We start from the raw sequence: 11,751 nt of genomic DNA on the forward strand, positions 1-11,751 counted from the left end.
CTTACTGTATATAATGTTCAACTAAGAGCTGTTTTCTGCATTACATTGATTATCATGGAAATAAATTTAAAGATTAGTTACCTTGATAGAAATGCGGATAATGTTGTAGTTGCCAATCACCAAGCTGTGGTTTATATTTTTAGATGCTGAATGATGCCTACAGCAAGCTCTACAATGCCAAAATCAAGAAGTTCATGAAAGATGATTTGCCTGGTGCCTGGGAAGGCTCTGGGAACGGGGTTACTGCCAAGCCAACTGTACCAGGCTCATCCAAGGTCAACCTAAAACACGACATGAGGGGGTTGCCTCGCCTCGGAGTTGACTTTGGACTTATAAAACCCAAGACTTTGACCACAGATATTGATGCAGATTCACAATCTGATGATGCCGAAGAACAAATGAAATATGACAGCAATCTGAACCTCCCACCGCTGGGACTCGGCTTGAATGGGACTGCTCTAAGTGGAGCTCAGGCGCCAAGACTGAAAGTCAATGCTAGAAGTCCACAGTTTAATGCTCCAGACTTCCATCTGTCTGGAACATTACCAGAGGGTCCAAATGTCAACACCACAGCTGGTCTACAACTGCCAAACACTGACAGTCCATCAGTTGACTTGACAATGCCAAATCTTGGACTGGAAAGCAATGGAACTTTTAGAGCTCCAGAAATGGGTATGGACTTAACAGGTTCAGATGTTAGTACACCTGACATAGGGGTAAACCTTAATGGGGGAAATATCAGTGGTCCATCCTTTGACACTGACGTTCCAAAAGTGGCCATTGAAGGAACAAACAAAGAGTTCAAAATGCCAAAATTCAAAGTGCCAGACATGGGCCTCTCTGGACCTTCTTTTAGTGGTCCAGAAGGTGAGGTCAAGATACCAGATGTAGGAATGCCAGATGTTCCCTCAGGTAAACTTGGTCTTAAGTATTCCAAGAGACTGAAAAATCCAGATCTAAATGTGGACTATCCTTCCAGTTATGTAGAATCACCCATGCTTGAGCTGTCAGGAACATCCCCTGACTTGGACCTAGAAATGCCAGATGTGGATGTATCACAACTTGACATGAATGGGCCGGACATTAACATGCCCACAGGGAAAGTCAAAGTGCCATTTAAGAAACCAAAGATTGATCTTAGATATCCAGATTTAGATGTGGATGCCCCATCTGGTAAATTGACTAAGCCCAAATTTGACGTTAAAACACCTGACCTTAGTCTCAAATCACCAAAGATAAAAGGTGGAATTCATGCACCTGATATAAATTTACCCAAAGCTGACCTCAAAGGACCAAAGTTAGGCATTGGCACTCCATCTGTTGACACTAAACTTCCATCTGGAAAATACAAGGCTCCAAGGTTTAAAATGCCCAAATTTGATTTACCAGACATTGAAGTTCCAGATTTCAATGGAGATTTCAAAGGACCAGATGTGCGGTTGGCAGCACCAGATCTCAGAGCTGGAATTGCAGACCCAAATATTGACATAAACGTACCCTCAGCTGACTTGGATGTGTCTGCTCCCAAGTTTAAAGGCGGGATTGGCCTCAAAGACCCAAAACTTGACCTTAATACTCCTGATATGGGTATTAATATGCCTTCTGGGAAATTAGGCATTGGTGCAGATGCGCCCTCTGGTAAGCTTAAGTTGCCAAAATTTAAGCTTTTTGGCACATTGTCAAAGAAAAAGGATTTGGATGTCAATGCAGGGTTGAAAACACCTGAACTTGCTCTGAAATCCCCAAAGATAAAAGGCATGGATGTAGATTTGTCTAAGCCAGGGTTTGACATGGATGCACCTTCACTTGATCTGACGCTGCCAAAAGGACCAAATTTGGACATAAACACTGACCTGAAATCACCAGATTTAAATCTGAAAGCCCCAAAGATAAAGGGTGGAATTGATGCCCCTGACTTGGACTTGCCAAACATGGACCTTAAAGCTCCAAAGTTAGATGTGAACACTCCAGATATCAACATGGGTTCACCCAAAGCAAAATTAAAGATGCCCAAAATAAAGATGCCGAAATTTAGTGGTCCAAGCCTAAAAGGACCTGAGATTGATGGCAATTTTGATGGCCCAGACATGGATATTAATGCACCCGATGTCAATCTGAAAGGTCCTAAAGCTGATTTAGAAATGCCAGACTTGGATATCAGTGGTCCATCAGGAAAATTCAAAAAGCCAAACTTTAACCTGCCTGATTTTGGGCTTTCTGGTCCCAAGTTAGATGGCCCCAATCTGGGCTTCAAATCACCTGATCTAGATCTATCTGGTCCCAATCTCAGTGGTGGTTTAAATGCACCAGACATAAACATGCCCAAGGTTGATCTTAAAAGCCCCAAACTGGACCTCAATGCCCCAAAGCTCAACTTAGACATGCCGTCAGGTAAACTGAAAATGCCAGAGCTTAATGCTCCAGACTGGGATGTTAATGCTCCCTCGGGCAAATTGAAAATGCCTAAATTAAACCTTTCTGGCACACTGCCTAAAGGACCAAATGTGGACATTAACACTGACTTCAAATCACCAGATTTAAATCTGAAAGCCCCAAAGATAAAGGGTGGAATTGATGCCCCTGACTTGGACTTGCCAAACATGGACCTTAAAGCTCCAAAGTTAGATGTGAACACTCCAGATATCAACATGGGTTCACCCAAAACAAAATTAAAGATGCCCAAAATAAAGATGCCGAAATTTAGTGGTCCAAGCCTAAAAGGACCTGAGATTGATGGCAATTTTGATGGCCCAGACATGGATATTAATGCACCCAATGTCAATCTGAAAGGTCCTAAAGCTGATTTAGAAATGCCAGACTTGGATATCAGTGGTCCATCAGGAAAATTCAAAAAGCCAAACTTTAACCTGCCTGATTTTGGGCTTTCTGGTCCCAAGTTAGATGGCCCCAACCTGGGCTTCAAATCACCTGATCTAGATCTATCTGGTCCCAATCTCAGTGGTGGTTTAAATGCACCAGACATAAACATGCCCAAGGTTGATCTTAAAAGCCCCAAACTGGACCTCAATGCCCCAAAACTCAACTTAGACATGCCGTCAGGTAAACTGAAAATGCCGGAGCTTAATGCTCCAGACTGGGATGTTAATGCTCCCTCGGGCAAATTGAAAATGCCCAAATTAAACCTTTCTGGCACACTGCCTAAAGGACCAAATGTGGACATTAACACTGACTTCAAATCACCAGATTTAAATCTGAAAGCTCCAAAGATAAAGGGTGGAATTGATGCCCCTGACTTGGACTTGCCAAACATGGACCTTAAAGCTCCAAAGTTAGATGTGAACACTCCAGATATCAACATGGGTTCACCCAAAACAAAATTAAAGATGCCCAAAATAAAGATGCCGAAATTTAGTGGTCCAAGCCTAAAAGGACCTGAGATTGATGGCAATTTTGATGGCCCAGACATGGATATTAATGCACCCAACGTCAATCTGAAAGGTCCTAAAGCTGATTTAGAAATGCCAGACTTGGATATCAGTGGTCCATCAGGAAAATTCAAAAAGCCAAACATAAATCTTCCAGATTTTGGGCTTTCTGGTCCAAAGTTAGATGGCCCCAATCTGGGCTTCAAATCACCTGATCTAGATCTATCTGGTCCCAATCTCAGTGGTGGTTTAAATGCACCAGACATAAACATGCCCAAGGTTGATCTTAAAAGCCCCAAACTGGACCTCAATGCCCCAAAGCTCAACTTAGACATGCCGTCAGGTAAACTGAAAATGCCAGAGCTTAATGCTCCAGACTGGGATGTTAATGCTCCCTCAGGCAAATTGAAAATGCCTAAATTAAACCTTTCTGGCACACTGCCTAAAGGACCAAATGTGGACATTAACACTGACTTCAAATCACCAGATTTAAATCTGAAAGCCCCAAAGATAAAGGGTGGAATTGATGCCCCTGACTTGGACTTGCCAAACATGGATCTTAAAGCTCCAAAGTTAGATGTGAACACTCCAGATATCAACATGGGTTCACCCAAAGCAAAATTAAAGATGCCCAGAATAAAGATGCCGAAATTTAGTGGTCCAAGCCTAAAAGGACCTGAGATTGATGGCAATTTTGATGGCCCAGACATGGATATTAATGCACCCAATGTCAATCTGAAAGGTCCTAAAGCTGATTTAGAAATGCCAGACTTGGATATCAGTGGTCCATCAGGAAAATTCAAAAGCCAAACTTTAACCTGCCTGATTTTGGGCTTTCTGGTCCCAAGTTAGATGGCCCCAACCTGGGCTTCAAATCACCTGATCTAGATCTATCTGGTCCCAATCTCAGTGGTGGTTTAAATGCACCAGACATAAACATGCCCAAGGTTGATCTTAAAAGCCCCAAACTGGACCTCAATGCCCCAAAGCTCAACTTAGACATGCCGTCAGGTAAACTGAAAATGCCGGAGCTTAATGCTCCAGACTGGGATGTTAATGCTCCCTCGGGCAAATTGAAAATGCCCAAATTAAACCTTTCTGGCACACTGCCTAAAGGACCAAATGTGGACATTAACACTGACTTCAAATCACCAGATTTAAATCTGAAAGCCCCAAAGATAAAGGGTGGAATTGATGCCCCTGACTTGGACTTGCCAAACATGGACCTTAAAGCTCCAAAGTTAGATGTGAACACTCCAGATATCAACATGGGTTCACCCAAAACAAAATTAAAGATGCCCAAAATAAAGATGCCGAAATTTAGTGGTCCAAGCCTAAAAGGACCTGAGATTGATGGCAATTTTGATGGCCCAGACATGGATATTAATGCACCCAACGTCAATCTGAAAGGTCCTAAAGCTGATTTAGAAATGCCAGACTTGGATATCAGTGGTCCATCAGGAAAATTCAAAAAGCCAAACATAAATCTTCCAGATTTTGGGCTTTCTGGTCCAAAGTTAGATGGCCCCAATCTGGGCTTCAAATCACCTGATCTAGATCTATCTGGTCCCAATCTCAGTGGTGGTTTAAATGCACCAGACATAAACATGCCCAAGGTTGATCTTAAAAGCCCCAAACTGGACCTCAATGCCCCAAAGCTCAACTTAGACATGCCGTCAGGTAAACTGAAAATGCCAGAGCTTAATGCTCCAGACTGGGATGTTAATGCTCCCTCAGGCAAATTGAAAATGCCTAAATTAAACCTTTCTGGCACACTGCCTAAAGGACCAAATGTGGACATTAACACTGACTTCAAATCACCAGATTTAAATCTGAAAGCCCCAAAGATAAAGGGTGGAATTGATGCCCCTGACTTGGACTTGCCAAACATGGATCTTAAAGCTCCAAAGTTAGATGTGAACACTCCAGATATCAACATGGGTTCACCCAAAACAAAATTAAAGATGCCCAGAATAAAGATGCCGAAATTTAGTGGTCCAAGCCTAAAAGGACCTGAGATTGATGGCAATTTTGATGGCCCAGACATGGATATTAATGCACCCGATTTCAATCTTAAAGGTCCTAAAGCTGATTTAGAAATGCCAGACTTGGATATCAGTGGTCCATCAGGAAAATTCAAAAAGCCAAACTTAAATCTTCCAGATTTTGGGCTTTCTGGTCCCAAGTTAGATGGCCCCAACCTGGGGCTCAAATCACCTGATCTAGATCTATCTGGTCCCAATCTCAGTGGTGGTTTAAATGCACCAGACATAAACATGCCCAAGGTTGATCTTAAAAGCCCCAAACTGGACCTCAATGCCCCAAAGCTCAACTTAGACATGCCGTCAGGTAAACTGAAAATGCCGGAGCTTAATGCTCCAGACTGGGATGTTAATGCTCCCTCGGGCAAATTGAAAATGCCCAAATTAAACCTTTCTGGCACAATGCCAAAGGGACCAAATTTGGACATAAACACTGACTTCAAATCACCAGATTTAAATCTGAAAGCTCCAAAGATAAAGGGTGGAATTGATGCCCCTGACTTGGACTTGCCAAACATGGACCTTAAAGCTCCAAAGTTAGATGTGAACACTCCAGATCTCAACATTGGTTCACCCAAAACAAAATTCAAAATGCCCAAACTGAAAATGCCTAAATTTAACTTCCCAGGCCTAAAAACACCTGAAATTGATGCAAACTTGGATGGTCCAGATGTTGATGTAAATGCACCCAACGTCAATCTGAAAGGTCCTAAAGCTGATTTAGAAATGCCAGACTTGGATATCAGTGGTCCATCAGGAAAATTCAAAAAGCCAAACTTTAACCTGCCTGATTTTGGGCTTTCTGGTCCAAAGTTAGATGGCCCCAACCTGGGCTTCAAATCACCTGATCTAGATCTATCTGGTCCCAATCTCAGTGGTGGTTTAAATGCACCAGACATAAACATGCCCAAGGTTGATCTTAAAAGCCCCAAACTGGACCTCAATGCCCCAAAGCTCAACTTAGACATGCCGTCAGGTAAACTGAAAATGCCAGAGCTTAATGCTCCAGACTGGGATGTTAATGCTCCCTCGGGCAAATTGAAAATGCCTAAATTAAACCTTTCTGGCACACTGCCAAAGGGACCAAATGTGGACATAAACACTGACTTCAAATCACCAGATTTAAATCTGAAAGCTCCAAAGATAAAGGGTGGAATTGATGCCCCTGACTTGGACTTGCCAAACATGGACCTTAAAGCTCCAAAGTTAGATGTGAACACTCCAAATCTCAACATTGGTTCACCCAAAACAAAATTCAAAATGCCCAAACTGAAAATGCCTAAATTTAACTTCCCAGGCCTAAAAACACCTGAAATTGATGCAAACTTGGATGGTCCAGATGTTGATGTAAATGCACCCAACGTCAATCTGAAAGGTCCTAAAGCTGATTTAGAAATGCCAGACTTGGATATCAGTGGTCCATCAGGAAAATTCAAAAAGCCAAACTTTAACCTGCCTGATTTTGGGCTTTCTGGTCCAAAGTTAGATGGCCCCAATCTGGGGCTCAAATCACCTGATCTAGATCTATCTGGTCCCAATCTCAGTGGTGGTTTAAATGCACCAGACATAAACATGCCCAAGGTTGATCTTAAAAGCCCCAAACTGGACCTCAATGCCCCAAAGCTCAACTTAGACATGCCGTCAGGTAAACTGAAAATGCCAGAGCTTAATGCTCCAGACTGGGATGTTAATGCTCCCTCGGGCAAATTGAAAATGCCCAAATTAAACCTTTCCGGCACACTGCCAAAGGGACCAAATGTGGACATAAACACTGACTTCAAATCACCAGATTTAAATCTGAAAGCCCCAAAGATAAAGGGTGGAATTGATGCTCCTGACTTGGACTTGCCAAACATGGACCTTAAAGCTCCAAAGTTAGATGTGAACACTCCAGATCTCAACATTGGTTCACCCAAAACAAAATTCAAAATGCCCAAACTGAAAATGCCTAAATTTAACTTCCCAGGCCTAAAAACACCTGAAATTGATGCAAACTTGGATGGTCCAGATGTTGACATCAATGCACCCAACGTCAACCTCAAAGGGCCCAAAACTGACTTTGAAATACCAGATGTTGATTTTGGCAGCCCAACAGGAAAATTTAAATTTCCTGATGTGGGCTTTTCTAGTCCAAAGTTAGATGCCCCAAACTTTGACTTTAAGTCACCAGATCTCAATGCCAAATTACCAAAAGGTCCAAATCTGAACATAAATTCAGACCTAAAAGCTCCAGATTTTAATCTCAAAGCTCCAAAATTGAAAGGTGGAATCGATGCCCCTAAATTTGGATTACCAAACATGGATCTTAAGGCACCCAAATTAGATATGAACACTCCAGATGCTAGCCTTGGTCTCCCTGATACAAAGTTCAAAAAGCCAGAAATCAAGATGCCAAAAGGCCCCAATATTGACATAAATGGGGACCTACAGGGGCCTGACCTGAATATCCCAAATTTAGATGTCAGTGGTCCCGAAGGTAAATTCAAAATGCCAAGTTTGAATACACCAGACCTCAATCTCTCTGGACCTAAGGCCAAAATTCCAGACATGAATCTTTCAGGACCTAAACTGAAAGGCCCTGATATAAGTATGCCAGACATAGATTTGCCTAATGCCAATTTCAAAGGTCCCAAGCTAGACCTCAATGCGAAATGTCCTGACCTAGGAATAGATGGTAACATCGGGCAACCTGATATGAGATTTACTGCCCCTAATGTCAAAGGAGGAATAAGTGGTCCAGACATTGGTATGAATATTCCCTCAGGCAACATCCAAGGTCCGGACGCTGATCTTGATTTGGCTGACAGAAAATTCAAACTCCCTTCTTTCAAGATGCCTCAGTTTGGAAGCCCAGATCTTAACGGGGTAGGGTCTGATATTGACTTTGGTGCATCTCTGAAACCAACAAATCTGGATATTTCTCCTCCAAATGCAAAACTGAACATGAAACCAATGCAGTTGGTGGGGGATTTCACAGGTCCAAATGTTAGTGTTCCAAACATGCCAAAAGCAGCGCTGCGAAGTCCACAGCTAAATGTTAATGCTCCAAACATGCCGAACGCAGCAATGCGAGGTCCACAGTTAAATGTTAATGCTCCAAACATGCCGAACGCAGCAATGCGAGGTCCACAGCTAAATGTTAGGGCTCCAAACATGCCAAAAGCAGCAATGCGAAGTCCACAGCTAAATGTAAATGCTCCAAACATGCCGAATGCAGCGATGCGCAGTCCACAGCTAAATGTAAATGCTCCAAACATGCCAAACGCATCGATGCGAGGTCCACAGCTAAATGTTAATGCTCCAAACATGCCAAACGCATCGATGCGAGGTCCACAGCTAAATGTTAATGCTCCAAACATGCCGAACGCATCGATGCGAGGTCCACAGCTAAATGTTAGGGCTCCAAACATGCCGAAAGCATCAATGCGAAGTCCACAGCTAAATGTAAATGCTCCAAACATGCCAAACGCAGCGATGCGGAAGCCACAGCTCCATCTCAAATCTCCAGATCTTAACATTGATGATCCTTCACTACATTTCAGAGGACCTTCGTATAGGAATCGCAGATCAGATATCCCAGGGGTTAACATGAGAATGGCTGTCCTGGATGTAGATCGAGTTGATTTCAGCCATACAGATCTCAACATTGATGATTTCACAGGAAAGGAGCATGTGCTTAGAGCTAGAGGTTCCAAACCTAACCTCCAGGCACCACCTAACTATGGACAGGTGATCTCCCCATCAGGTGTTAATATTGGCATGAGGGACCCAAGACACTCTAGAAGAAGTCCTCCTGGTGATATGTATTCAAGGCAGCACGGAACAATGCAGCCGGTAACTTACGCACGTTTGCCACATGTTTCTCAAGATCCCAGAGTAAGAGTCCCTGGAGGTTCGGATGGATACTACATCACTGTTTTTGACAAACAAGCACAAAATCAGAGAATGCCTAACCGCAAATACAACACACTTGGGGGGCCTGGCTTTCATCCACAAGACATAGACCTCGAAGTTCCAGATAAAAATTACCAGAAAGGGGGTTCGACTTTCTTTTTCTCCGACCTCATGTAGGTTTTAAACCACTGATGTTTCCAAAAGCGGCACCAAATGTTTCGTTCAGTGTGCTTTTTATGTTGGGATTATTTATTGTGAATTACAGTGTTGTATGTTTAATGTATTTTATGCATTTTTAAAAAGTCTCACGTTCTGCCACATTTAAGTTTTTGTTATTTTATGTATAAAACCAATCTCGTTGCCTACATTATAAGGGAGCATTCTTGCACTTTTTTATATGTAAATTTAGTTTTGTAACTTGTACTACGTTTGTACTATACAATATACAATATTTTTTTTCTGTGTACATTTAAGTTAAGGCACCCAAAATCTCCAAAAAACACCGGTTTTCTCTGATGTTGAAACACAAAGAGGTCATTTTTGTATTTAAGGGCACTATTATAAGATCAAAGGATGTAAGTTTTTTTGTTACATATCATCAACTGAATGTTAAAATATCCAACGTTGTGCATATGTTTATATTATACTGCATGTCTGTACTTTTTAAACACCCACTTTATTTTATATTCATTAGGGATGTATATAGTTGAGTTTATATAATTTTTATAACTATTTTTTAACAGGGTTCTTGCCTCAACATATTTGAGCAATAATATAAGAGATGATGAAATGATTTAAGATGAGTATATGTTCTAAACTGTAAAAACTGCCTTACGCCATTTTTTCAAGTGACCATGGAGCTATTTAAATGTGTTAAAATTGCCAGACCATATGTAAAATTGTTGAATTGTATGACATAATAAACACAAATATATGTACAGTATTCATATTGTGGTGCTTTATTGAAAGGAAGAGAACATTGTCTGTATATACCTGGGCATTACTCTGCTGAAAATGCAGGAAATCAGGAAAATTATACTTTAAGAATTAAAGGTAAAGGTACTGAAAACTATAAAGAAATTCCCCTCTACATTAATTGATTGATTGTTTTTTTTTTTAAATGGTGAAAATAGTTAGAAATACCGACAAAGAGCCAAAAGTGACACCTTCACAGTGTTTATTACTAATACATTATAATTATTAACATTCTCAAAATGAAAAAAGCAGCAAACCTTCACATCTGAGAAGCTGCAAACATGAAATATTTCTGCCTTTTTGTGTCAAAAAATGACAATTATTATTACAAAACTGATTATTTGACAACTCATTAGCTGCACTAGTATACATTGTTTGGCTTTTTAATTAACCAAACATATTTTATAAACTCTTTGTATGTTTTGTGTGCAGAAATGTTAATTTGTAAAGTAACTAGTAGACCTAACTTAAGCTGTCAGATAAATGTAGTGAAGTAAAAGTACAATCTTTCCCTCTGAAATGAAGTGGCAAAGAAGTAGAAGGTGAAAAGTACCTCAAATTTGTACTTAAATACAGTACTTGAGTGAATGTGGGCTTTGGGATTTAATGAGTGTATACTTCCTCCCACTCCTTTTGGAATGTGTAAATCAAAGTTACTATACACTGACAATTACTTTTAAATAATTATTATTATTATTATTATTATTTTACATGTTCGAAATACACCAATCAGCCAAAACATTAAACCCACTGACAGGTGAAGTGAGTAACATTGATCATTTCATTGTTCTGCTGGGACACCTTTGGTCCTGGTGTTCATGTGGATGCCTCTTTACGCACTCCACCCACCTAAACATTGTTATAGACCAAGTACCCCCGCTCATTGCAATAGTACCCTCGATGGCAGTAGCCTCTTAGCATGGCAATGCACCATGCCACACTGCAAAAACTACTCAGGAATGGCCTATGGAACATGACAAAGAGATCAAGGCATCGACCCTGCTTTCAAATTCCCCAGATCCCAATTTGATTGAGCATCTGTGGGACAAACCGGAACCCCAGAGGTCCTTTGTCCATGCCTCGACAGGTCAGAGTCAAGTCCGATCTACAGTGGGGAGTCTGACCTGTTGAGGCATGGAGACAGGACCTCTGTGGGTGTCCTGTGTTGTCTGGCACCAACTCTGTCTTCCTTATTCACGTGCTAAAGGTACATGTTTAAATTCCCTGCCTTTCTAGTTGTTATTAATGCTTTTTGTCTTTCACGTTGCCCTTCTCAGACCTCTGATTGTCTCGCATTTAGAGTGGTGTTGTGGGGGGTAGCATATTTTGATAGTCCAATAACATCCTATCAAATAATGCTCCCACTACTCAATGCATTCATGTAAGACTACTAATCAATAATTGGGGTCTCGCGGTGGGCGCCAAAGAATTTCCCTTATTTTCAAATCCAAAAC

The 11,751-nt window shown here is 41.4% G+C and overlaps 1 protein-coding gene across 3 annotated transcripts; it reads left to right on the forward strand.

Moving 5' to 3' along the window:
• The first annotated feature begins 3,950 nt into the window (after positions 1-3,950).
• Positions 3,951-10,265, forward strand: si:ch211-69b7.6 (neuroblast differentiation-associated protein AHNAK). Of its 3 annotated transcripts, none has more exons than XM_049567932.1 (2): positions 3,951-4,128; positions 5,466-10,265. In XM_049567932.1, the coding sequence occupies exons 1-2, from the start codon at positions 3,987-3,989 to the stop codon at positions 9,497-9,499; spliced, it is 4,176 nt and encodes a 1,391-aa protein (XP_049423889.1). In that variant the 5' UTR covers positions 3,951-3,986; the 3' UTR covers positions 9,500-10,265. The 3 variants fall into 3 exon arrangements, with proteins under 3 accessions (XP_049423889.1, XP_049423904.1, XP_049423896.1); XM_049567947.1 differs by having other exon boundaries at positions 6,135-10,265; XM_049567939.1 differs by lacking the exon at positions 3,951-4,128 and having other exon boundaries at positions 5,302-8,705; positions 8,757-10,265.
• Positions 10,266-11,751: the final 1,486 nt, after the last annotated feature.

This window comes from Epinephelus fuscoguttatus, linkage group LG3 (genome assembly GCF_011397635.1).
Source record: "Epinephelus fuscoguttatus linkage group LG3, E.fuscoguttatus.final_Chr_v1".
In the NCBI taxonomy this organism is placed as follows: Eukaryota; Metazoa; Chordata; class Actinopteri; order Perciformes; family Serranidae; genus Epinephelus; species Epinephelus fuscoguttatus.

What these genes read in the sequence shown, in the direction of transcription:
- si:ch211-69b7.6 (XM_049567932.1), top strand. Translation starts at nt 3,987, where the DNA reads ATGGGTTCACCCAAAGCAAAATTAAAGATGCCCAGAATAAAGATGCCG. An exon ending in ACCCAATGTCAATCTGAAAG is followed by an intron (nt 4,129 to 5,465) that starts GTCCTAAAGCTG and finishes TCAATCTTAAAG; the next exon opens with GTCCTAAAGCTGATTTAGAA.